The sequence below is a fragment of the Antennarius striatus genome, chromosome 6 (assembly GCF_040054535.1).
Source record: "Antennarius striatus isolate MH-2024 chromosome 6, ASM4005453v1, whole genome shotgun sequence".
Taxonomy (NCBI): domain Eukaryota; kingdom Metazoa; phylum Chordata; class Actinopteri; order Lophiiformes; family Antennariidae; genus Antennarius; species Antennarius striatus.
Window position 1 is genome coordinate 18,784,360 of NC_090781.1, and position 27,649 is coordinate 18,812,008.

The 27,649-nt window shown below is 43.1% G+C and overlaps 1 protein-coding gene across 16 annotated transcripts in view; it reads right to left on the minus strand.

Annotated features, from left to right (window-relative positions):
- mecom (MDS1 and EVI1 complex locus) overlaps positions 1 to 27,649 on the minus strand; it is a 121,484-nt gene that overhangs the window by 18,209 nt on the left and 75,626 nt on the right. For 13 of the 16 annotated variants that reach the window (XM_068316936.1, XM_068316931.1, XM_068316932.1 and 10 more), the window contains exon 3: positions 6,318 to 6,452. In XM_068316936.1, coding sequence (XP_068173037.1) covers positions 6,318 to 6,452 — 135 coding nt within the window. Of the gene's footprint in view, positions 1 to 6,317; positions 6,453 to 7,663; positions 8,602 to 27,649 lie in introns of those variants that run through there. The other 3 variants (XM_068316938.1, XM_068316939.1, XM_068316937.1) reach the window with 3 other exon arrangements.

Sequence of the window (27,649 nt, forward strand, 5' to 3'; positions counted from 1 at the left end):
TTTAGAATTTCAGTGATGAATGAAATGTCCAGAAACAGATATAAATGAACCAAAGCTCCTTCTGTGTTTGATTCCACCTCGATCGACTTATATTTAAAGCTTCCGCTTTTATCTGAACTACCTACAGCTTAAGGAGTCATGTCGCTGTTGAACATGTGTGTGTGTGTGTTTGTGTGTGTGTGTGTGTGTGTGTGTGTGTGTGTGTGTGTGTGTGTGTGTATGTGTGTGTGTCGGGTCATTGGTTCGACAGAGTCAGCTGACAGACCCTGGGATTGCGGCGCTTCCCATGGACAAACAATGGCCTTTCTCTGCGACACAATCAGACGTGGCGTTATTTTTGGACGTGCTTTAGAGTTTAACATATTACCTTCCTCTGCTGTGTCGACATGACAATGATGATGGGGGAATTTATTAGAAATGCACCGGTGGTGGTGGTGGGGGCTCTGGGTGTAAGAGGTGCATTACCTCCCCCTGGTCATAATAAAGACTGTGGAGCATTCTATGCTATAATTATTTATGTCATTGTTCGAACTTCTGACAAATGATATAATCCTGAATATGACACGATAGATTTCGAACTCCACTGTGAGTCGCTGACATACAGGAAGTTCCAAGACTGAGAGTCTGGAGTAAAGGGAGATCAAGTGAGAAAGAAAAGGGGAGGAGGAATAATCGGCACACAGTAACCAACGGAGCTTTGTAGTAGAATGAAAGTATGATGTAAATTCAGGCATTAAAAATTTAAGTGAGCCAAAAAATTCAGTGGGAAAGAACGACTCCCAATCTGACTCCCATTACAGGGCTAGACCAGAGTCATTACAATTATCCATACCAGGAGAGACACATTACACATTAACCACTAAATGTTGCTCCAAAAATATCCTCGTTTTCATCTTTGTACCGTTTTACTTTGAAATATTTTCATTTGCTTTGATACGACCGCTGAACTCAATTGAGAGAAAATATGTTTGTTTAATTCATTTATTTATTTTTTGGGGCATTAGATGTCTGGACAGAAATTCTGATCAGAAATAGCAGAGCTGAAGATCCATTGTTTCTTAGAAAGGATAAAGGGAACTGCAGCTGGAGGGTCCTTACAGGAGCTTTGACCTCTGACCCCACTCTCCTCTCCATAAACACAAACTTGACTGTGCACAAATGCACAAACTCTTTCCCGCGTCTATCACCTCTGTGAGGCCAAGAAAATATTGTGGTTCAGAAACAATCAGACGGTGGTTTAAACAGACGTGTCGGTCTGCAGGGATTCCGCTCCGTGACACTGATAGCGGGACGGGGGAGGAGAGAGGCTCCTCCTGAAGGAGGTCTCAAATGTAAACATTAATGGACACTGCCAAAACCACTTTGTCCATGAGTGTGAGGCTGTGAGTTCATGGGTGGAACGATATGACCATATGTTGTACAAATGACAGGAGATAATTGTGACGCACGAGGAGGAAACAGCAGCAAATATCCACTTCGCTGAATTATTTATGAGTCCGAGCCCGACAGCCCTATTCGTAGCTTTCTCCCTTTGGACGGAGAGGATGTGTTGCGTTGGGATGTGTGATTATGATTGGAGATGTAAGGGGAATTCCATCCAAGGACCTCCACAGACAAAAATCTGAAAAAAACAAACAAACAAAAAACAAAACAAAACCCAAAACACACAAACAAGAAGGTGACTCGCGCCAAAATGGCTTTCCATGTCAATTACATGCTAACAAACACACCCATACACATCAGATTGAGTTAAAATAACAGGTTAAGTGTGATAAGATAGCCGAGGTGTTTTGGTTCGCGTTGAGAAAGCCGGAGGGCTTGGCCGCCGTGAGGAAGGTGCAGAGCCAGACAGGAAACGACTCACTGACCGAAGCTCGTAAAAGGATCTGCTGATGAATATTTTCTGTCTTCATAGATATGTTTTTCTTCCTGCTACATATTTTCTTCACTTAGTCACCACTTCACTCTCTCTGTCAAAGTTTACAAGAGGATCAGAGGTAATAATCTGACTGGAGTGTTACCTTGACATCGTTAGTCATTAGCAGAATCAACAGTCACATTTTCCCTGGACACACCCTGCTGGCCAACTCACACCGAGCTCATTCCACAGGTATGTCATTCACAGGCGAGGTCCCACCATAAAGAACTTTCGGTCTATGTGCGGCTTTAAAGAAAAAAAAGTTGACCGACAACCAAAGCTCGAGCCGCAATGATTGAAAAAGGTTAAACAGATATGACAAAAATCACGTCGTTCTGTTTTCCCAGCAAAAGACATAAAAAAAAGCAGCAACAAAGGCAAATTTAATTCTGACTCCTGTAAGTAATAGGATGACAGTGGAGGCTCACGTGTGACGCAACCTCTTAGGGTCAAGGGTCAAGTATAGGATGTGCAGTGCGTTTGGCAGGCGTCATCACTTGGATGCTAAACAAATTTGTTTCATGTATGAGCGTACAACCTGCAGCTGGTTCCAGCAAATTGGATGTATAGAAGCCAAACGGAGGCGGACTAACATGTTAAACTGAGTCATCTGTGAGGAAGACAAAGCATTAGTGTGTCATGCAGTAATGGAATGATGACACAAATTACCCCACTGCGGGACGATTAAAGGATATCTTATCTTAATCAATGTCAGGAGGAAACTTAGCATAACCATAACATTCGATAGGTCCTCAAAAAAGTGTGTTGAATTAATGGTCTTTAAGTTTGACATGTGATCTCTGATCTGTTCATGATGGACTCTAATCATTCCTGTCATAAGATGACAAATATCAAGACATTATCTTATGTAGATACACTTTGTTTCACCTCCAGGGAATTTACATGGTAAATAATTGTCAGGGTTTTGCTAACAGCCCCCCCCACCCCCCCACCAGCTACTTCATCTCACTCAATACTGACTGAGAATCAATAGAGCAAATGAGATTAACTCTCATATCCCTCTGCACTGTCTTATGAAAGGCTCTTCAGGGCCTCATTGGACGATCCTAATTACACTTTTAATCCATTTTCCTTTCAATCGAATCCGCAGAGTGAGGAGCGCAGCGGAGGGTTTTCAGCCACTAATTGCCCTAATTATCTTAAGGACAAAACGAGCTGACGCGGAGGGATCCGTTAGAGTGGCGCTCAGGCCGCGGAAGAGGAAAACAAATGAGATAACAGGAGCAGAGCATCAGGGTGCAGAGGTGGACAAAAGCACAGAATAACACAACAAAATAAAGCCTCAGGTGAACTTTAAATGATTTGATAATTACAAATCAGCTTTGGGAAGATTCTTCGTCATTCGTTATTTTCTATAAATAGTTTAAATGATGTTTAAATAGAAAATAACTAATTAAAAAGACATCATAACTCTTCAGACGTTTTTTTTTTTCTTATTGAAGACTGGATTTAAATTTAAAGCCAGGACGTAACACCTGTCATCTTTCTTCCCCAGTTCCTTCCTGCTGTTTTTCACTCTGTAGAGTCAAACAATTAAAGCAATGAAGCAGAACGGTCGTTAAAAAAAAAAAGGTTCCTCGTGTCACATTTAGATAAAACATAGAATATGCTGCTATTTCTAGAAGACCAACAAGAAACTGGGTCTCTACGGTGACGCAGTCAGTTTTTAAATTTGCTTTTATTTCAGTTTTTAAATTGATATTCTGCATTTGTTATTGCGGACATGTGAGGAATCATCACGCTGCGGATGACAGCCATCCTGCGTTATGACGCAGTATATCACTGTCAGTTCCAATGACTAGAAAATTGACTTGATGTGCTTTGAACTTCTTATAAGAAGTGCATCTTCTCATCCCCTCAGATAAAGCCTGATATCTATTCTTTTCATACTTGCAGAATCAGTTTGATTATAGTTACCTGCAGATTCTTTCACGGCACACATCTTTTATTGTCAACGCGGCGGGGCCGAGGAATAAATAAAACTAAAATTGTGAGAGGAAAAGGAGAAACAGGACCCCAAACAGTTTCTCCATTAAGACAAAACAGGCTTTCTCCCTGAATCGTTCCCCTCTCACTTCTGCACCCTCCTGAGATTGGCCATAAAGTTTTATGATAAACAGAACTGGGTCAGAAATAAAAAAAAGACGGCCGCCAGTTATACTCCCACACTGGCAGGGCTAAGCTGGTGCTTGAGGAGAACCAGGACTAAATAACGACCAGCACACCTGGAAATTGCTTGTGTGAAATTGCTTGTAAGACATTTGTCTTAAAATAAAAGGATCTCTGCTGATGGAGGGAGGACTCGTTTAAATTTTGGTGCTGAGGGACCGTTTAACAGAGCAAGAAATATGTGAGCCACGGGTAGCTTGGTCAGGCTGATGTGTGTGGACGCCTGGTGATGGCACACATTGGGAGTGTGTAATATTGTGGTTTCAGGCTAGGTTGAGACTCAGCACTTTCTCAGTGGCAATAAAAACCTGTTGGAATCAGGTTATGCATGTTTTAATGTTTCCAGCTCCAAATGAGGAACGTGGGGAGTCATCTAAACCTCACTGAACGATCCACAGTCCAGCAGCGCGCACGCACGAGTGCACGGGCGCACACGTACGTACACACACACACACACACACACACACACACACACACACACACACACACACACACACACACGCCACGCATGAACCAACACGGATGGCTACAGGTGTGCGCGCACGCTCTGCGTAATGCGCTTCACAAAGGAGTCCATGCGCATAAACATCTGCACGCATGGAGACACAACATCCACACACAGTACCAAAAAAGTGCTTTGCGAGACCCCCCCCCCCCAAAATAAAAAACAAAAACCCCACCCCTACCCACCTCCTCCTCTTTTCGCCTATTCATTTTAAACGTACAGACAGGCATTGTGGGGCGCTACACTCTGCTTTCAATAACGCTAATGTTGGCCGGAAGGCTTAAAGACGGGACATTGTGCGGTGTTGTGACAGTGTGTAATACTTAACAATCACCTCATCATAGCCATGTCCGTGACCTGTCGGAGCCTTACACAGCTACCCGAGCAGAACCACGGTGTTGACAGCGAGTCACACCTCACGGAGAGGGCAGCTCTGGGGGGGGGGGTGGGGCTTATTCTGCTTGTTTGTCTGTCTGTCTCCTCTAAAAGTGAGGGGGCTAAGTGTTCCTGGAAAGACTCTCTTCTTCTTCTGTCCCTGATCTGTTCATGTAAAGAGCATGGGTTCTTTACCCCCCCTCAGCTTTTTCGCTTTTTCCTTTGAGAAATGAGAGCATGGAAAGGGTGAGAATGGTTTTTCCTGACAAAACTCTGAGATTTTTCAATGTAAAGATTTTTCTAATCATTTCCGGGCCAACCATGTGCAGCTTTTTATCTTTATGACATGCATTTGGATTGAGTTCTGAAACAATCGTGCACTTTAAAAAACTTTTTTTTTTTTTGCTTACATTTCCACAGGTGATAGTTAACAAGTAATCTAGATGGACCACCGCTGAGAAGCCATGACGAACATGCAGCCTAGATTATGTTTTTTATTCGGGTCAGGCTTTGGTATGTAACCATATGCCATGTCAAATAAAGTGTAGACACTTGTCTTCTTCATTGGTGTGCATGTCTGTGTAGTGGGGGCGTCTGGCCATCGGATTACCGGCTGGGGGGGGAGGGCAGACCCTCATGTGCGCAGCACGCACACACCTTTCCGTATAGCCAGGTGAGCAGCAAAAGGACTGTGGCATTCCTGGCATGTCTAAGAGTTTATATCGCAAGCGAGACAGGGAAGTGTGTGGAATGATCATCTTGGCGGGCCGCCTCTGATCCTGGTCTGTGGTCCTCTCACGGCATAAGCCAGAACACAATTACAGAAGGAAAACACACGCAGATAGAGACGAGTCCCTGGTGCCGTGTGTGGGACAGCTGTGCGCATATGCATGCGCTGAAGGCAGGGTGGGCCGATGGCTAACGGGGGGCTATCTGAGTCGGATCACAATAACACCTTTTAACACAACAGCGTGCAGACAGGACAGTCACTGGAAAAGAGAGGAAAGCCTTCTGGCAAGAGATCTGCATTATATATATATATATATATATATATATATATATATATATATATATATATATATATATATATATATATATATATATATATATATATATATATATATATAAACACTGCTTCAAAGATCTGAATGATTTTCAGTTGCACTCGATTCATCCAGTCCGACAGAAAGATCCAAATGACCAATCACCGTTCCGAAGTTCAACTTCAAATCGTCCACATGTTGTTTTTTGTCTTTTTTCTCATATCATATTCGACTTTTATTGCTGAAGCTGTTTTTTTTTCAAACAGAATTGAGTGTCTCCACGTACCTGATCATCTATCTGGCACGCTGTCAGGTTATGCTGCTTGGCCGCTGGGGCAAACTGGATATGCTTCAGCCAGCTTCCAATATCTGGCTTGCTCGCATCCACGCAGAATTTTACATGGCCTGACCTGTCCAAGATCTGCAGAGGGGGAGAGGGAGATCAGACTTTGATCAGTATCAGTCCAGGTTACTGTGTCCAAACACTGACTAACCACATACCTCCCACATGTTTGGAGCAACACACACACACACACACACACACACACACACACACACACACACACACACACACACACACACACACACACACACACACACACACACACACACACACACACACACACACACACACACACACACACACACACACACACACGAAATGCGAATGTGGTCCATGCTAATTCAAAAAATATATTTGCAATATAAAAAGTCTCGTAATTATTTGATTTTGACAATAAGAAGTAAATTTCTGGAAGACGAATTTACCGATAAAGAAAACATGAATTAATAAAATCACATTATCAAGGCTGTTGATATGTCTTTAACAAGGATTAAGGAAATAAAAGAAGTAGATTGAGAGAATTCTACTATATTATTCTAAAGTGAATTCAGCCAACATTTCAACTCGCTTCTGAGAATATAGTCATTAAAAAAAAATCACTAAACCGTGAAAAAGTTAACAACTGATTTTTATAAAAAAAGATTTATTGTAGAAAAATTAATTTTATATAATATTTAAAATAAACTACAGTAATAAAAATAATTGAAATACTGTAATTATGAAAATAAACGAAAAACAAACAAATGTATCACTACCCTACAACACAAAAACACTTCAAACACACAGAACAAAATGACAAAAAAAACACAATGACCTGACTTATTATGCAAATCCAAACATTACTGGCTTTCTACCGGTGACAAAACATTAAAGAATAATTATTCACAACGAATATTAAAGGTTAAAAAGTTTTTTTTTTATTATACAACTATAAAATTTACTGGGGAACAAATCAAATGTAGGAAACCACACGTGATAAGAATATGAGGACAGAGCCGATTGTTGGGATGTAAACGAAATCTCTCCCGGGGTCAGAAATCTGTCCTCCTGCCTTTGTACAACCTGCCACTGAATAAATATTTAGTTTGCATAAAAAGCTCTTTGTGCGGATGAGCGCTGGATCTGCGCACCAGAAAAAAAGAAAGAAAAAAGAAACACTCCATCTGTAATGAATGTAACGGGTAAACTTTGTTTACAATCATATTAACAATTATAAAACACAACATTTTTCTTTAATTTCAAATTAATTATTAAAATGATTGCTTCTATTTATGATCTTTCTCTCTTACCTTTCAGTCTCTTTTGACCCGGGGTTCGATTCTTAGGAAAAGAACAGCTAACCAACAAAAAGTGCTCAAAACTCCGGCTTAAAAAAACTGCGAAAGACCAAAAACTCGACAGTCAAATAAACACTAAGATTATTGAATGATTATTATTTTTTTTTTAAATCGCGGCGAGTTATCCAGATTTGGATGATAGTGGGGGAAAGCGAGATCGCCGTTTTGTCTCTCGGTGTCTTTGGGTCTCGGAGTCGCAGGACGAGTCGAGTCCTGGCTGGTGCGACTCTCCCTCAGCGCCGTCGGCAGAAGTAAATCCTCTCTCACCTCTATATTGTACCGCAGACACTTTAGTCTCGGTCGATCTCTTCGCACCGTCTCGCAGACACCGGGAGTCCGAACGAAAATCACCTCCGGTACATCAACTTACTCCGAACTTTTCACTGTGTGCGCTTCGCTCGGCTCGTCCGCGCCCCTCTTGTCACCCCTCCTGTCCTGACGCACCCAGGTGTCATCTAGTAACCATTCAACTTTTCATTTTTCTCTTCCTCTCCCCTTCTTCAGCCACTCGGGATGTGTCGTCTATATGATAACGGAGAGATTCAAGGGGGAGGGAGAGGGGGGGTGGTGGTGGTTGGCTTCAAGCATCGCCCCCTACTTTGCGCGTCCCGGACGGTTTGAGTGATCTTTCTCCTTTACGCATTGTCACGTACAGACGGATCCAGCGCGTCCATCCCTAAAGCCCGACTCCAGGCGTCTCAAATCCCGGGACTGTCTGTGCCCCCCGTCCCCGGTCGGAAGCGACTCCTCTCCGCAGTAAATCTTAAAGTGACAGGGCCCGGGGTTGGAGAGGGTGAGTGGGGTCAGGGAGAGGTCGGGATGGGGCTTCTAAAGAACTACACACAGGCAGCACAATTTAATGAACCAACATAAACACGAACGCGGTATTACACACGTGTCCCCCAACTTTTTCCACAACACACCGCTCCGGTTCTCAGACCTTTTCATAATATTTACCCGGAGATGGGAACGCTTTTTCTCTTTTACCTCCACGCTTTTGATTTAGAATAACATTTATGATTGGATGCAAGAGTGTAACCAATTAGACCAACAAAAATAAAGACTATTCTCTTATTCTCAAATAGTATTTGTGCTTGTAGCGGAATAATTCAATAAATTGGCTGTAGCGTTCCTTAAGTAATCTCTCTAGGAATATTAGACGTCCCAGTGGCAACATTTGAGTAACTTTGACCTATAATCACTTGTTTTCTCCTGACTTGGACGCAAAATACTACATTGATACACACACACACACACACTTCTCCCCCAACTCTCCTTTCTCGCTACAAATATACAAAATATAAGTAGTTTGAGTGTTTTTTTTTAATTGTGTGTTTTGTTTTGTTTTTAATCAAAGGAAAGAACAAGACCTCGTCTGTCCGGTCTTAATCAATTCTGGAATTAGAACAGTTTAATTCCTCAGAATGTGGGTGCGGCTTCTGTGCACCTGCTTCACCACTGGCTCAAAACGGGATAGAAAACGTTGCATTCATTTTATTTCTTAAAAGTTTGATCTCCTTCTGTATTAAAACTAGTGAAACCGTGCTGTGGATAAACGGAGTAAGGTATACGAGATAATATGTTTAAGATTCGCCCACGCTGTCAACGCTCGGAGTTTATTAGGCAGTTCATAAAGCTGGAGCGGACAGGGCTTTGGCTGATGAGAGCAGATGATGATGGATAACGTCTCACACTGTGACATTGACCTTCCATCCCAGATAATCCCCATTGTTTTACAAAATCGCGAAGCAAATGTGCAGGAAGAACAGGAAAAATCATGTGTAAATAAGGCAGGACCCCGCCACCGATTCCCATCGTCTAGCGCTTCTTGAGAACCGAGGAGAGACCCCCGGTCCGCCCGGTCATCGATTTCCTGCCTCTCCTCGGCTTGTCCATTGTTGGAACCCTTTTTAATTTAGCCATAAATTGGGAAAGCTCAAGTCGAATGAGCTGTTCTATTTTCTTCCTGTCAGGATGAGGGATTTGTTTTATGATGCATTGTGTATTAAATACAAGTAATCTGGGAAAGTGATTGCTCCACGGCCTCTCCGGGTCTGATCGAGGATCATGATACAGAGAAGGGGTCTGAGCTCTTTCTGAAAAGAAGGAAATGTCTGTAAAATGAGGATAAACTGTGGCATCAAGGGGTAAAACTGGGTTAAGAGTAACAGGAGCCTTTAAAACATGGCAACGCGACGAAATGTACTTCTTCTCCCCGTCAGGAGATGGCGTGGTCAACTGAAGCCAACTTTTGGGAAATTTCTGAATGGCTGGAACATTTCAGAAGACAAAACAATGCATGTGATTCCACCGTTTTTCGTTGAGTACCTGTATTTAACTTTTGGAAGGTCCATCTCTATTTTTACACAATCAAATACTGCATGGAATGAACACATTCTGTACAGAAATGTGAGAAATATAATATGGTCTGTTTATGCCATCATCAGCAGCAGCATTTTAATTTTTCTATACTGTACTTTTAAAATAGATTTTGAGGTATAATATGTGGTATAAGGCATTTATTTCTGAGCAGTTGTTTTAATTTAATGCCGAAAGCTCTGCTGCTTTCATCTCAGTTTGTTATCACTCAGCCTTTTTGACGAATGTGGGGGGGCATTTATGTCTCCTTTGCAGGAATCATAGCAAAAATATCTAAATCAAGGCTTCAAATTCCCCATGAAAGATTCTTCACCTGAAGGAATGGCTATAAAGCTGTTGACTCCACACTGAAGAGACTGATAGGTGTGAATTCTACATGTTTGTTCATTTGTTAATAAACCACAGGAGTGATGTGCAGGGCGCACGCCAAGCTCCAATCTATATTTATTTCACCAATCACCCATAAACACCATTCCGATTTGCTGAGATGAAATAGATGTGTTTATCTGAATTATGCCGTTTCTTTGTCATAATGACTTTGACATGGCAACTAAATAGCAGCGTGGAAAAGCTGTTTATCAACAAATTACAAACCGAACACATGCACGCCTGCTTCAGGGTATGTTCTTTCCGACTATATCATGCCACACAGCATTTCATACCTATTTACGCGACTCTTAAAATACACTGCATTCCCTCTCATGTTTCAAGCTGATGCTTTAAAGCACCATGAAATTCTTGAAGGGAGGTTAAATTGCCCAAATGGGCCTACGCTTAGTTTGCTTGCGGCTTTTTTTGTTTGTTATAGTGACAAATAATTATAAATGAATATAGAGAATTTGAACGATAAACAACTCAGTGTTTCACTTGATCTGAGGCCCTGCTTTTACGACACAGGCCTGCTACGTTTTGGAGTAATTTTGGGAAACTTTGCAATGATATTTCTCTGGACGGTGTCTAAAAAGTGGACTTTTGCTGCAGTGTGGAGTCAGATGAGATGACACCAGAGAAGAGGTGGATTCCCGTGTGGGTTACAAACTAATTCTGGCCTCCAAGCTGCGAAGTCTACATCGCTGCATCCGTGGGGCCACATGGAAGCTGTGTGTAGGCCTGTGTGGTGCATTCCTGCGTATCCTCCAGAAGCGCAGGGGAAAAGTGAAAGAAAGAAAGGAAGAAAGAGAATATCATAGACAAATCCACATGAAATAGTGGTAGCATTTACAGCGGGACCTCCCACTGACAGGCAAAAAGCTGCATTCAGTCTCCATCATTACTCTGTGTACACATCGACTGCCCAACATTTCATTTTGCTTAAATGTGGGTTAAAAAGTGTAAAAAAAACAAACAAAAAAACAAAAACTCATTCAGAGCTCAAACCGGTGCTTATCCTCCAGTTTGCACAACTTTTTCTTTAATTAACACATCACTCAGCAGAGATTAGTGCTCCATACGCAAGCTGTGCAGCTTCAAGTCCCTCCATTAAAGGATAGACCTGGTGTCCATAGCCCAATTACCATTAAAACAGAGCAGCGGAAATGAAAGGGGAAAATGTAAATAAAAAATTTCCCTGGGTCTGGAAGTAGGCCCGTTGTGAGCGGCGTGTTAATCTCCACCTCAGTAATTTGGTTCTGAGGGAGAAGACAGAAGCCCTGCTGCTGTGCCCTGCACTTCATAAATCACTGCTTTATGTGGACAAGGTCAGCCCCACCCCCCAACTCCCCCCCCTACCTCCTTCCACTGGCCCCTCCCGGCCCCTCCGCCATGTTTACCCGGCCGCCCGGGGGCTCTCAGGCCCAGACCAGCTCACTTCTAATTACTTTGGATTATTTTCATTTGCCGGGGGTCAGCCAGGCATTCCGACAGAGAGAGAAAGAGAGGAGGGATGATGTCTTGACAAATTCTGTGGCCTGTGGAGGAACAGGCCTGGCGTGTTTGCAGAATCAGTACCAGGTCATTTTCTTTCGGCACTGACAGTTCCCGTCTTTGACAAGCGAGGTGAAGCTGGCGGCGTCGCTCCATGCACGTCTAAATCAATACACCCTTCATTTGCCTTGCAGCTGACACAATGGTTTGCTTTCAGGATGAGGAGTTCTTCCAGTGAGTAATCCACGAGAGCAGACGTTTGTTTAATCACTTTTATAGAGACAATGTTGTAACAAGGCAGGGCCATCACAGGACACGACGCTCGGCCGAGAGGATTTATGAGAAGACATAAATGATCTCATCTCATTTAGCAGGTCAGAGAAGGAGGGTGTGGGAGAGGCTTCTCACAAAAGGCGTATTGTGGTGTTTCATCATTAAAATACAGTTTTAATCTAAGTGGCAGACAGCGGCGATGGAGGGGGGACACTGTTTTAAATGAAAAATATATATTTAAAAAAATTATCTGGAAAATATGACCAAAATGTAGCCTATAAGCGTTCATTAAGAAGCCGAGCTGCTGGGTTAAAATTAAATGGTGCACTTGTATGTCCAATAAATAGACTCATATCTCCATCATGGGTATTTAATTAGAATAATCCGCAAATTTAATATAGCTTGAGCTGTAGCCTGTTGTGTTCCGTGCTGGAATGGAACAACCTCACCAACATACATCGCTCGAGGGTTAGAAGCGATCGTGTAATAAAAACATTTGAGCATTGAGAGTCTGAAAACAGAGAGCGTCAAATGTTAATTTAGGTTCATTTAAATTTAATTGGTTTCAAGTGAACCCGATGAGCGCTGTCGTTTGGAGGAACAGTGCCTGAAATGTGGCAAATTGTGTGTGTGTGTGTGTGTGTGTTTGGGGGGGGGGGTGGTCTCTGAGAGAGAGGAAAGAGGTGAGGATGGATGGAAGGGGGGGGGGTGTACAGAAACTCTGAGGCTCTGCAGAGGAAGTGTTTGTGGTAATTGCAGACACTTCCTTTGCAGAGGCTCAGCATACAGGGCCACACTGTATGTGGGCTATGGGGTGCCATAAAGCTGCACAGGGGTCAAAGGTCACGTTTTTCAAGCATAAATTCAGTGGGCACACAGCTCCAATATGTAAGGGGCAGACTGGAAACTTAAACAACCCACTCTACCCCACCTGGGCCCAGCAGAGAAGCAGGGGGGTGGGGGTGGGGGGTAATTAGAGCATGTTGCCATTGGCTGCAGGGTGAACAAATCGGCTCTAAAGCGGTTATAGATATCATCTTTAAAAGAGGTTTTCATGTTCAAGAGGTAACGCTGTATGGAGCTGAACACTGCACTTCAGATGTTTAAGTGTCACACATTCATTACATTTATTGAGCTCTCTTCTCACGTTTAAAGTCCGGGGTCTGATGCAGAGCTGCAACAATCTGCTTTTCATATACTGTGTCCAATTGGAAGGCTAATATTTTAATGTTTGGGGGGTGGGGGTGGGAATCAGACAGACGACATGCTTGTTCGGTGTGAGAGGAGAAAATGTTGCCATGTCAGCTGAATACTGCCAAGACCCCACGGAATAGAAAGCTTTCAGCAAAAGCTCATATTTTAATGACGGGTGGGATGTAAAGATGCTGATTGGAGGTAAAGAATACATCGTCTTGAGTTTACAATTAATTTAAAGTTGAAAAGTTACAGCTGAAAATCAATTTAAATTTCCTGGACGGTGCAGCGATTTTGGTGAAAAAGCTGTTTAAAGGAAAGGCAGATGGCTCTCTCTCACACACACACACACACACACACACACACACACACACACACACACACACACACACACACACACACACACACACACACACACACACACACACACACACACACACACACACACACACACACACACACACACACACACACATACACACCCTTCAGCAAGTTTACTTTTATTGAGTGTTTTCCTTTTTTTTTTTGCAAACCAAAGAAAACAGCTTTTATTTTACTGAGGAGGAAAAAAAAGTGGATGAATGGGAATAATGGGATTTTTTTTTTTTAATCCAAAATTTACAAGTGGTCAAAACTGCAAAGTGAGAAAGTGAGAAAATGTGTTTGAATGAGTGCAAAGCGTAAGCAGATTGTGGAAGTGTTTTCAGTGTGTCCATGTGGAAACACGCACGCACACACACACATATCCACAGAGGTAAGCACAGTGGATGTGGGCATGATTAAAGTCAGAATTAACTTGGAAAACAACAAATCATTTGCAACAACCCTAAATCGGAGCGGCTCACACAGAACACCAGGACACAGAGTGGCTCCCATTAAAGGCTTCACTGGCTTTCAGTAGCATCAAAGAGGCCCCTGAGTTAGGCTGGGATTATATTTAACCCAATAGCTTGTTCCAGGGCACATACTGATGCTGCTGCCAGTACACCATGCCTCTGGCTTTCAGGCCAACGCTCTCATTAAAATGTGGCTTGGGTTCATTTCCTAGGGGAATACACAAACGGGGAATGGCGTGGACGTGCACAAAAATACTCAACAACAAAACAAAACAACAAAGCATACTGCTATGGCAATATGATCAATCAAGCGTGATCATATGAGATGTGAGACTTTTAAATTTCTACTACCAAATGAATTTGTCGACTAAATGCGCTGGGTGCTGTATTTAAAGTCTGGATGATATGTGCTCATCTAGAATTCATCATATCGTACAAGTTGTGCTTGCAAAAATGACACAAATTGTGTTTGAAAACACATGCATTAAATAACATTGCCCTTTGCTCCTGCAGAATTACAACATGACAAATGTGCATAAAGAACATGAATACAGTCTAGAATTAAGTACACAGGTATTATTTTCACCTGCTTTTGCATTCATTTGCTAAATGGTAAATGAACAAAGATCTAAACAAAAACTTGCTATATTTTTAGTTTTTAATAAGAGATTCTTCATTCATAGAAAATGATTGTGCTGAAAGTTACCAATGATAATACTGAAGTGTCTTCTTACAGGTGTTGGTTTCTAAATATAAGATTGGAAGCTAGTAGAAATGATCTCTGCTCGTCTACAGAAGGAGCTATGCTAAGAAAATCCCACAGGGAACATTTGAGTAGCCAGACTTGATGTGAACCATCAGACATGTGCTTCAATACTCCAAAGGTTTATTCAATTCCAAACCAATCATTCTGGTGTCATACACTTTTGGGTTAATATTCTAACTGTGAGGCTGAGGGCTAGGTGCAGATAAATCAACTTTTATGATGGGTTGTTATGGTTTTTACGGCACAGGGGTTGTGAGGGACTGATTTGGGGATCAATCACCTGCAGGTGTCTGCTGGGGGCTGGGGTGCTGCCAGGATCGATTGTGGATCTAGAGCTGCGGTGATGGAACGGAGGGGTGTGGGTTTTATATAGATTGGGTGCAGCTGTAGAACTGTTGGGTGTTTGTGAGTTTGAGGGTGACGGAGAGAAAGACAAAGTGATGAAGGTGTGTGTGAGAAGAGATATATCTGAGGCTACAGCGGCGGCGAAGGCCCGCTAGACTATGACCAGACGATCTCAGCTCTTATCGGAGTCGCCCCCCCCACCAGCTCCCTGTCTCTGTTCTCCCTCTCTCTCTCTGAAGCCACTTCTTTATCTAGACGGCACTTTGGAAAATCTCATTGTCACACAACATTTAACAAAGACAAAAGTCTAAGGCGGGCAGCTGGAGAAGACTGCAGAGTCCCTCGTATAACCCCCCCCCCTCTCTTTCACACACACACACACACACACACACACACACACACACACACACACACACACACACACACACACACACACACACACACACACACACACACACACACACACACACACACACACACATCTTGCGTGTTTTCCACGGCAAAACACCGCCAAGACACACAAACAAATGAGTGCATCTACGCACACAGATGGTACGAGTGCGACACTGACACGCAGGAACTCAAGTCACGCTGAACTTAGTCAAGTTCTTTCTCTTGCTGTCCTTTCCTTAATATGTGTTTATGCACATTCAACATCTCCCCTGGCCGTCAGACGGCGGCTTCCTCTGCGCTGTCAGCGGAGCCCTGGCCGAAACAAAAGAGGCGGAGAGCAGAGCCTACGCTTTCTGAATGAGAGGAAGTTGGTGCTGATTACGCTGCCCCTGAAGAAGCATTCCGATCCTGTTAGCACACACTCTGGCTGCCAAATCCAAAACATGCACCGAAGTAAAGGGAGAGTAAAACCTACTACCTCCCAGTGAATGCCCTCTCCTTGCCCGGGACAACCACCTGTCCTCTCGTACTTTCCTCTACTTGCTTTCTACCACGTTTTGTCTCATCTCCTGCTGCTTCTTCACTTCTATATCCTCTATTTTTATCCCTCCCATTTCTTCTCATCTCTCATCCGCCTTCTGTTTTGGATTTGCTCATTCTCCTCCATCATCCCCTCCACTCAGAGACACGACAGCAGGCTCTCGGACGAGAGAACATTCCACCTTCTTCACACCCTTACCTCTCTATCCCTGATGAATGCCTTCACTCCACTTGTTTATAAGATAGAGGAGGTTGTTCATAATCAAGCCTAAGAGAGTATGTACACACTGTGGACATCCTGATAGAGGACGACGTATTAAATTTCTATTTGTTTGACAGGAGTGCTGTCTCTCTCCTTCTCCTTGACGGGAAGACCCCCATCCATCTGAGCAGGGGGCGCGACCCCAGCAGCACTCCCCTCTTTTTCTCTTTCTGAAGTGCTAACACATATTAAGTAAATGAAGAGCCTCTTCAGGCCGGCGGGAGACAAACGAGCTTCTTAAACACTGGAGGAGTGGCGGTTTGATCTAGTGTCGGTTGGTGTTTACGGCGTAACGGCAGCGGAGTTGTGTTTGCGATGTTACGCATCGAAGTGTGTTTATACTGCGGTGGAGATGTCCCTTGTCTCTTCGCCAGGTGTTGCAGCTCTACGTCTTCTTCTGTGTGAGAGGGAGCATATGCTCACGGCTTTGAAGTGCCCCCCACCCTCCTTCCCCGTAGCCACTCTGAATGTGTGTGGCAGAGCTCTTGTAGGCCAAATGCTGTCCAGACAGGTGGACAGTGAATGCGTCCACACTAAACCAGAAACAGGCTTCAGGATGGGTGTCCGGTCTCATTCTCCTTCGAGCATTTCTTCGTTTCGTTCCTTTATTTTCTCTCTCTGTACTCATCATTGAAAAAACCAACACTACTAAAGGGAAGTGTAAAAAAGATGGAGCTGGGGTGTGGTAGTGATGGTGGTGGTGGTGGTAGTGGGGGCGATAAAGCCCCCAGGGTGGCTATGGGGTTTTGGTGAAGGGCTTGGGGATGGGTGGTGAGGTGTGTTCAGAGAGAGGGCCCTGGTGTAATCTCAGTGCTGAATAGACGGAGCTCTTAATAGAATCCCGTCGTCCGGCTGCCACCGAGAGAAACAAGAGCTGTAATGGATGGGCTCAGCTCTGGCTCCCACTTTTCCCCCCCGTGACCCCTGCGTTGGTCAGAAGTAAGAGCTAAAGAAGCATTGTAGCCTCGGGCTTGATTGAATGGGGAGGGAGGGAGGTGGCGGTGGCAGTGGAGGAGGAGAGGGAGGGGAGGCAGCCACACTGATAGACCAATTTCCCACTACTGCGAGCAGTAGTGCTTGATTGATGAGGGCTGGTGCTGGTGAGAGGAGGCCCATCACATGCGATCACATAAATACTTATTCAGCTCGAATTGGGCCTGACAAGCCTTACGACAGCTTTGTGCTGTCACAGATATCATTGGAAGGAAAACGCTCCATTAATCATGCGTAATTAACTTTACCAAACAGAGGTTCTGCTCGGAACCAGAGGTAACCCACTCAGAGCCTAGATTAAAAATTCCAGCATCTTTGCTGGGATTGGAGAGGGCCTTATTAAAAGCTTGAGCCAGTTTCCCCAGAGCTGCTCTGTTTGTACAGGAAACGGCTTCATTAGTACCGGTTTAGAGCTCTAATGGGCTCAATACAAAGCCTCCTCTCTCTAACCCGACCATGTTTAGTGGCCTTACAGTGCAATATCCTGTGGGCGCGCACGGCCATAATGTTCTCTGTTTGAAGTCAGAGCAGAACCCATCTGAACACCTGCCAGTTAACTACCTTGACCCCCCCTTGAAGCACTGTGGAGGAGTGAGCCCAACAAGCCTTGTGGTTTCATTCATTCTCTCTCTCCTGGCCAAAGGTAGCCTCCCCTTGGGAGTAAACTGGACCATATCCCTTTTGTTTTAAAGCAGCAGACCAAATGATCTGCCTCGCATTTAGAGTATTGCAAACACACACACTCACACACCGATGCATGAACAAACCAACAACCATATCTCATCCGATCAGCATTCCTCCCTGAGTTCTCTAATGCTGCCCACCTGCATAGCTTAAGGTTTACACAAAGTAAGCAGTTGGCATGGGAGAACTTGGAAAACGATGGGGAAAACAGTTGTCTACCTCAACGGGCAACCATCAGATATTAGATGATATTATTTTGAATATATATCCCAGAACTCAGTAAAAACAATGCTGGGAAATAGCCTAATTAGACGCCTTTACAAAAATGCAGCGGGTAGTTGTTCTACACATGTGGATTGAGTTAAAAATAAATCAGGCTGGTATATCCAGGTGCAGGAAGCAAAAAATGAAATGCTGTTTCCTAAAAATGTACCGTCTCAGTGGTGCAGTACTCAAGCTGTAGTTATGCTCCATTATTCCAAGCAGCAACAAATCACTTTTTCTTTTCTAAGTGGCCCTATTGGTTGTTGTGGGCGTCACATATTTCTAATACTGGCTTCAGACTGAAGTTGAGACTTACTCATGAAATGCTTCAGTGTTTCGCTGCTAGATGAAATTATGTCATATTTCTAAGGCTTGAATTTTTCCATTTGGCCATACATGGCTAACAACTAACATCACAGACAGGTACACTCCTCAGTTCAGTCACCCCTCTTCTTCAGTTGATCATCTATGGTCATTTCCTCGAAACACTACCCTCACTGCAGCAGGGAATTTGACTCATTTCCTGGCTGCTAATTAGTGCTGTCTGGCCTTCTGAGGAAAAGAAGATGACACACTAAAACTTAAATAGAGTATGAGTAGACATGGACACCAACACACACACACACACACACACACACACACACACACACACACACACACACACAAACACACACACACACACACACACACGCATGCACACACACATCTTGTACCACATAAAAAGTTAAAAAAAAGAAAAAAGAAAAACATGTTCTGTAGGTCTGTTGAGCGAGCAGAGGTGGGCAAGATCAAATCTTCATGGAACAAAGTCTGGGCTATGTTTTATTTAAACAGTGAGTGAAACACAGTGAGCAGTGTAGCGAAAACAGACTGTATGGTTTCTGGCATCGGCAAAGGTTCAGCTGATTGAAATCATTGTCAAGCACATGGTGAGGAAAGCAGCTGCCATTATTGGCTGCCCTGGTCACCCCTGCACAGGTCAATTATAGCTGAAGTCCTTAACCTGTCACTTTAAAACCAAAAAGTAAAGGAGCCAGTGATTTATCCATCATGATAGATTTTCAACTGATGAGTGAATTGTTTTATTTTTAGCTTGCTACCTCTCTGGGCTTATCAAGTGGCATTTTCTTGATGCTTGACTGCATGAGTAGTTTTGCTATAACATGCTGACATGATGTATGTTTTTAATCCCTGCTGAGGTTCAATTAAAATATGACTTGTGCTTAGTTTGGCTACATGGAGCTAAAGAGAAAAAAAACAACAACGAACGTACTGAGGGATGGATTTGATGACCTCAAATGTTTTAATTCATTTGAATATACATAAGCTAGATTTCAGCATCCAGCTTGTGGTTACCAATACCAACCACCGCCTTTTTCTTTACACTTCAGATTCTTCTGCGCTTACATCTCGAAAGGATGAGCTAGAGAAGAGAGAAAGCCCAGACCAGGTAGGTGGCGGGGGGGTGGGGGGTCAGGGGGCTTATGTTAATGATGAGATGAGAAGACAGACCTAAATAACAGCAGCATTACTTCAGCAGTCTTGGGGGAGAAGCTCACTCAAGTTGGTTTGAGTTATATGAGGCCTCATTCAATTACATGTTAGTCCAGATACGGGACAATCCCATAGTAATAGAGACAGGTGGTTAAAGTGAGACCACACGCAGAGGGGGAGAGAAGACAAAGAGTGGAGGAGTGCGAGAGAAAAGAGGGAGTGGGTGAAGGGTCAAGTACATTCAGTCAACTTAGTTTGACTTATATGGAGTGGGGAGACAACAATAAGTACTTGTGTGTCAGGGCCTTGAAGGAAACGGCTGGATTCCACTCTACAGTCAATATCGCCAGGGTTTCTCCCAAAACTACTCTGAACAATATTCAGTTTTCTGCTAGAACCATATCATAGTTGGTCAGAATTTTTAAGCAGCCAAATAACACTGTCTATTTCCCATTACAAACGTTTGCAGTTGGCGTTGGTTCTCGTAAGCCTTACTTGGCGCAGATGTGGGGAAAGTGGTCATTGTGTAAGACCTCAAAAATAATCTGACTGCCTTCAGCTCAGTTTACTTGTTCCGGAAACATGGGTGCCAAAACAGTCAGAGCTGACTTGTCTCTCATTCATGGATAGCCTATTGTTGAAGGGGTATTTTGGTTGTTGAGGTTTGTCTGTAAGACGACAGGACCCTGACAAATCCCTTAATAGCAACAATTTCAATAACACCCTTTCTAAGTCAAATTTTATTTTTTATGGTCTGAAATCACAAATTTCCACTTTATTTTGATGGAATTTGAAATGTTCTCTTTCAGATAATGACATTATAAAAAATAAACCCTCTTTAACACACAGAAATCACCAGAAAACACCTTCAACATAATCAATCTGCTGCTCAACTCCCCAGAATGCTCTCACCTGCTTCCTTAAAAAAAAATAGAACCTTTCTCCAGTATTTAACTATGTGAATCTTTAGTCCAAGTCCAGATGCATACTTCAGCGACAGACATGGATGGCGGAGGTGTTAGATGATGTGTTTCACCACCCTTCTGGCAGAACAGGGAGTCTACCTCATACCTCCTTCTCAAATGAAGCAGAGCACCCTCCAGAGGCCTGACCGATGTTTGACGAACCTCAGGAAAGCTTTGGATGATAGAAAGAGGACTAAAGACGAAAGGGGAAGAACAGAGATGGCTTTCTTAAAAATTGGGGAAAAAAAGACAGAAGTAAAAGAAGGAATGGTAGGCACAGAGGTGAGGGAACAAGACGACTTGGATTAGAGATAGAAGGGGAGACATGGAGGAGAGGAAAGAGGCGCGGAAGGCAGGCTGCATTCCTGTGGCCACAGCTGTGGGAGCTGCAATCACTAAAACGTAGCGCTGTCTCAATGCCGACAATTTCTGGAGACATTACAAACGAAATAAAACAGCACGACATGTCTGTTTTTTGAATCAAAGAAGAGACTAGCAATCAACATGCTGGGGTTTACACAGCCTCCCTCCCTATTCTGCTCTCTTCCTCCCTCCATCCTTCTCTGGCCCACTATCATTCCCACCGTGGCAGGGATGACCCCATCTCTGTCTCTATATTTGCTCTTCTTTGTTCACCACTGGCCAGTTGGGCCAGGCGTTTGAGACTGAGACCATCGATCATTGGCCTGACAGCGGGCCCCAGGCGGGAACGACCCTGTTATTTGGGATCTGTGATGACTTCCTCAAAAAGGGGCCCCTCCTTCCCTCATAGGCCTGGCATGGCTGAGGTTTGGTTTGGAGCCTCTATACCTTCCCTGTATCTCCATAGAAAACCCATTGGATTCACTGACTGTATGTTTGGGTCACGCCAGGGTGAGGAAGACTGATAGAGTGTGGAGTGGGAGTAAAAGGGCGAAAGTTGTGGTCCTGGAAGATTCTCTTTAGCTTCTCCAGTCCCAAGGAGCACCATGATGAGGACTTTGGCAGTGGTAATAATAGAAAAAGAGGTTGACGAAGTACATCTGAAATATGAAAACAAGAAGAACTGCCTGGAGTGCTTAATTTATCGACATGATCTGTCCAAGTTCTGTTGAGCAAGATATAGCAACAGCACATTATAAATACTTTAAGCTGTCATTTGGACTCATGTGTTTATTTTATTGTGGTTTTGCACCCCTATGTTTTCTCCCATGACAGTATGTGAACATCCTTGGAAAAGATGAACCTAAAAATACGCCAAATGTTTTTTTTCTCCCTCTTATTAACTGCCATCGTTTCCCATTCATCTTTGCTCCTCACCCTGCCTCCCTTTCCCTCTTCACCCCTCCTCACCCTCTCTCAGGCACTAGACTGGGAAATGCAGCGTAGACACGCAGCTGCACAACTGCCTTGCCGCTCACGTCGCATTATCATTACAGCTGGCTATAATTGGAAACAGGAGTCTTTTTATTAGGATGCATGGTATCTGTCTCTTCCCATATTCCCACACAAGCTAATTTCCCACCTCATCTGCATTCAACAGAGCAGAGACACAAGAGAGTCTGAGATTAGCCTGATAACTCTATGCAGACATGTCCTTTTAATGACACTTCTAATGATGCATACCATAAATGCAGAAATTGCATGTAAACAGAGATGTCTAAACCTGTCTGATATCTGCAATAGAGTTTAACAATAAAGCTAATGATAACATTTTTAACTGTAAGTCCTAAATCGTATTTCAACAAACTTTTTGGCACACTTTCAGTGCAGCAACAGCGCTGTAACCCAAAGATATTGGAGAGAATGTCTTGGATGTCTGAAAGAGTGCTTGGCTCTACATGAGGAGCCTGTCTAACAAAGGGTGCACACACTTCATTAGCACTGTCCGTGAGAAGGAAGGAATCTTACACATGGAATCACTCCTGATCTCCCGTCTCAGGCTACTGCTGTGCAGAGACCAGGCTCGCTAGCTTCCTTCCGTCAAAAATCCTCCTGGCCCCTGCCTAAACACAATGCTCAATTTGTTCACATCCAGCGCCAAAGAAAAGGGAGACACACAAAGCATGGGAGATAAGGTTACAAACTATCTTTACACCCACAGGTGTGGAACTCAAAGCCTTCAAAACACCATCTAGTTCCCCGCCCCAGTGCCACCATTTCTACCACCAACAGTTAATTCCTACACCTCCTTCACTTTCTGGCAAAATGAAAGAAGGGGCTTGAAGGATGGACAGATGATGAGGAGGGTGGAAAGGAGGGATGAGGGATGAGAGAGTTAATAATGGAAAAAGAGCACTATTTTAGAGTTTAGTCTCACACACTCATGCATGTGCAAGTACATGCACAGACATCCACACAGAGAGCGCTAACTCAGCTGCTATCTCACATTGCATCACGCTGCTCTGCACCTTCACACCAACAATCGCCTTTGCACTCTCAATCTCTCTTGCCTTGCTCCGTTTCAATGGCATCAAATGGTTGCAGTTGACAAAAGAAGAGAGGGAGTGCTGCCAGCTGCCCCGGTGAGGTCATTCCCACACAGGCTCCAGCTCCCTCTGCAACACCACCATGACCATGGCCTTGACTACTTTATTCTACTAATTTACACAAAGTAACTCCACTTGTCTTTTTACAAGTACGCACTAGACATGTATTTCATGAGGCTTTGTCCTTGTGAAACACTGTGGGGTTTGGTGGCTTCAACTCATGTCCTTGTAAATTAAACATTTTCTGTTCCCACCGAGACGGTCAGTTTGGCGGCGTAACCGGTGTTCTGAATTCAATGGATAGCGTGAACAAGACAACATTCAAGAAGGTTGTTCTCTAAATTTTAATGCCAATAAAACAAATGAGTGGATCTTATTTTTCTATCCATGTAGTTCATTCCTTGTTTTGCATCGTTTGGTTATTCTTAATTAACTGTAATCCTATATGATTGCATGACTCACCTGCATCTATACATCTTGTTACTCTATGTTCTCCCCTTGTGCTTCCTCCACATTTCTATTTCATTCTCATTTATGACCAAAGTTTTTACTCTTTTATACATGTATTGTGGGTAGTTCTTTTGATTTCCCCCCTAAATTCTCTTAAGTTAATATGGGCAATATCAGCTCAACATCACTGCAAACAGCCCAGTGATAATTTACTAGTACTGTATGTCATCAACTACATTGGTTTTACAAAATGTATGAAAAAAATATCTGAAGACAGTAACATGTTTCAAATTATTTGAGGATGAGACTATTAAATATTACACATTAAATTTGTTAACAGTTGAGTTTTGGGCAGGAAAGAGATTAGGTTCATTAATCTATAAAGGATTTAAATTTATGGGCTCAGGAATAATTAATTAAATCATCTAAACATAGTTAAATTATTATATTCTGTATAATATTTGACAAGGTATGTTTCAATGAATTTTGTACTGCCTGCTGCCAAAAAACTGCTTGCTGTCAGAGGCAATAATTTTTTCTTTACTTAGACTGAAATGATGAATTCACAGAATGGCTGGAGGTTAAGCAGTATATATATATATATATATATATATATATATATATATATATATATATATATATATATTTGATAGATACCTCATACCTGCTTCTCACTGACTAGGTCACAATGTCCATATCTCTTCTTAGCAGTGTGAACTGTAGGTGAATCATTGTCAAATATTGTTGCAGGATTTTCTCACTTTCTTCATCTTTTTGTGTCTCTTTCACTGAAGGACTTTTTATCACTCTGCCATGAAGACCCTTTCTTCCCATGCTCATATCCAGAGGACAAGAAGAAAGACAGCGGATTGCCTTTCAACAAACTGAACAATGACACTTCGCCGAGATCCTTGGCCTGTGTACATTCCACAAACTTGCACAATAACTTATCAGAGGTGACAGGAGGAAGGACAAAAAAGGAAGAAAGATATCTCATATAAAAGAGGATAAAAGGAATGTTAGGAGATAAGGACAAGGAGGTGAAGAGGTGATCATTGTGTATAAAAGATCTCCAAAGTTTGCTCCTTCGATTCCTCTCAGACTGAGAGGTCGTTGTGAGGTTGTGGGTAGGAGGTGGATGTCAAAAAACTGTGTGTGTTCATTTTATTTTAACATCACAGACTTTTATACATATTAATTCATGAATGTGGTCATTTTTCAAAAACTAAAAGCCATTGTGCATCGCAAAAGGTGTGGAAGTCTTTATTTCTTACCATCTTCAATTCAATGATTCTAACAAAAGGGAAGGATTGTAAATTTCAAAAGGCTGCTTGGAATTCAATCTGAAAGTAGAGCTTTTCAGTAAACTTGATATTACAATTTAAGGCCTCTTCTTTTGGGGTTGCAGTTCAAAAGAGATTTGGTATGCACCATTTAGTCATGCAGCTCAAGAACCGGAATCATTGGTGAGGGAGATCAGTCCAAAAGAAACAGGATCTCATATGAGTTGATCCAGATCTGAGACCAGCTCATAAAACTGTCCCCCTTAATGGATCACCGCAACAACAGAAGACACACACTCAAAAAGCACGTCCATGAACAACAATCACACACGAAACAGAAACAGATCCACTCACATAAACCAATGAGTCCCTACTTTCAATGACCCCAGGTGTGTGTTTTAACACCTCCCCATTAAAACAGCTAATCTAAATAGATAAACTGAGATTTACACTCATGAATCCACAATACACAAATTCATGTTAACTGTTAGCCAAACCATGTCATATTTGCATGTGTGATTCAGGGCAAATAGAGCAGTGTGGACCGATTGTAAGATGTGGACAGGCTCTCTCAGGATAGCACACACACACACACACACACACACACACACACACACACACACACACACACACACACACACACACACACACACACACACACACACACACACACACACACACACACACACACACACACACACACACACACACACCTATAATGTTCCCGTTTGCCCGATCGGTCCAAGCCCAGAGGTTGACCTCGCCGTGTCACTCAATCCACCGAGCACTGTTTGCTTTCGTCATCATAAATATTAAATATGTGCAGAGGTAAATATTTTGGTTTGGCGACCTCGAAGTGGTAAATGAATTAATGTATTCACACGAGCTGAGCGAGGGAGTCAGGGTGTTCTCGCACACACACATGTCCTTTCAGCTTCTCGAAGGTTTTACCGTAAAAGCCCGTCAGCGGTTACGTTGGGGAAGACCCATAACTCCAGAGGAATGGCTTGAAAAAAGAGCCATGGCTGGAATTTGGAAACATTTTCTGATGTTATACATGTATGACACTTTGCAATTTGTGCGAAGAAACTTAAGGCACATTTGTGTTTCCATGTAGTCGTTTTGAACAAGTTTGCACAAAAATGAAGACTTACTTGCTTGGGAATCAATGGCCAGAGCTCTGTTCCGTTTCTTTATTCTCTATGGCTTTTAGGAATATTAACAAATTATTATCAGATTATCGGGACTATAAATGGTGTTCTGTGTCCCGGACATGCCTGGTATGAGTCAGAGGATGGATTTTGGGGGGGGGGCTGGCGTCGTGGGTAAACTGAGAAGAGCTGGTAGAAACGCAATCCACCGCTGACCCCGGCCCCAGTGCATAATTGTGCCCTCTGACCCGGTGAACATCCTAAATCACCAATCCAAACAGTAGGATCCCCCAGTTAATACCAAGGGAGAAGCCCTGCACAGCACACCTCTCAGATACAGCCCCCTGGTTCTCAGACTTGGGCAGCCCCTCGGAAACCTCTAGCACACATGGCCTCAGGTTCACAAATGGGGTCAGTCTATGTTTAATGCTAGAGTGATGTGCAGTCTGTTTTTGACTGTTATCGCACAAATAAAACCCAAAGAGCTGAAAGAGTTAATCAATGAATTGTTGGCTCTATCTCAAATTCTTTATTACAACTTCAGGACCTTTTCTCAAAGGCTCAAAACGATATGAACTTTAACTTTTTCTTCCAGTTTGTTGATATTCATGAAAATAAGAATGCACGAGGTGTCCCTGATCACAAGTAGAAGCTACATGTGAACATGCAGCACCCTTGTTGCTCTACCAGGAGGACAGGATAGCAGCCCTCAGGATGAGGTGATTTTAAGGAGGGTGGGAGGCTCAAAGGATCCTGTTGGACGGTTCTAAAGTAATGCACCTCCTGGAGTGCTTCACAAAGACACCCAACAACAGAGAGATGCACTGCATCAAACCAGGGGGACAAGAGGGGTTCAAAAAGCGTTCTTCTTGGGGCTTTTCAGCCTGGCATCCCTGCACCCTGGCCCAGCGGGGCAACACTCTTCTTCACACAAACACAGAGGCAGGATGAGAGGATGGGACAGGGAGTACTACAATAGAGAGAAGCTCTGAAGGACAGTGAGAAAATGAGACATGAAGAGACACTGAGTAATTCAGTTTTTATGATGAGACAGCATCCATTGTCAGGAAGTGATAATCGTTAAGCAGCTGCTCTACTGGAGTTCACTGAGTTTGAAGTATGCACCTTTAACGACTGGATTACTCTCAACAAATAAAGTAGAGTTGAATTTTTTATTATCACTTTATCTTATGTTATTATTTTTGTCTCTGAATTGGAATAAAAAAAACATCTGTGGAGTTTTTGATCTCCTCAAAGATCGTCTTCAGTGTAACCACCGATGAGCGCTGCTCATGTAACTGCCATTCATTAAAATTCAGTATTGATGGAAATGCC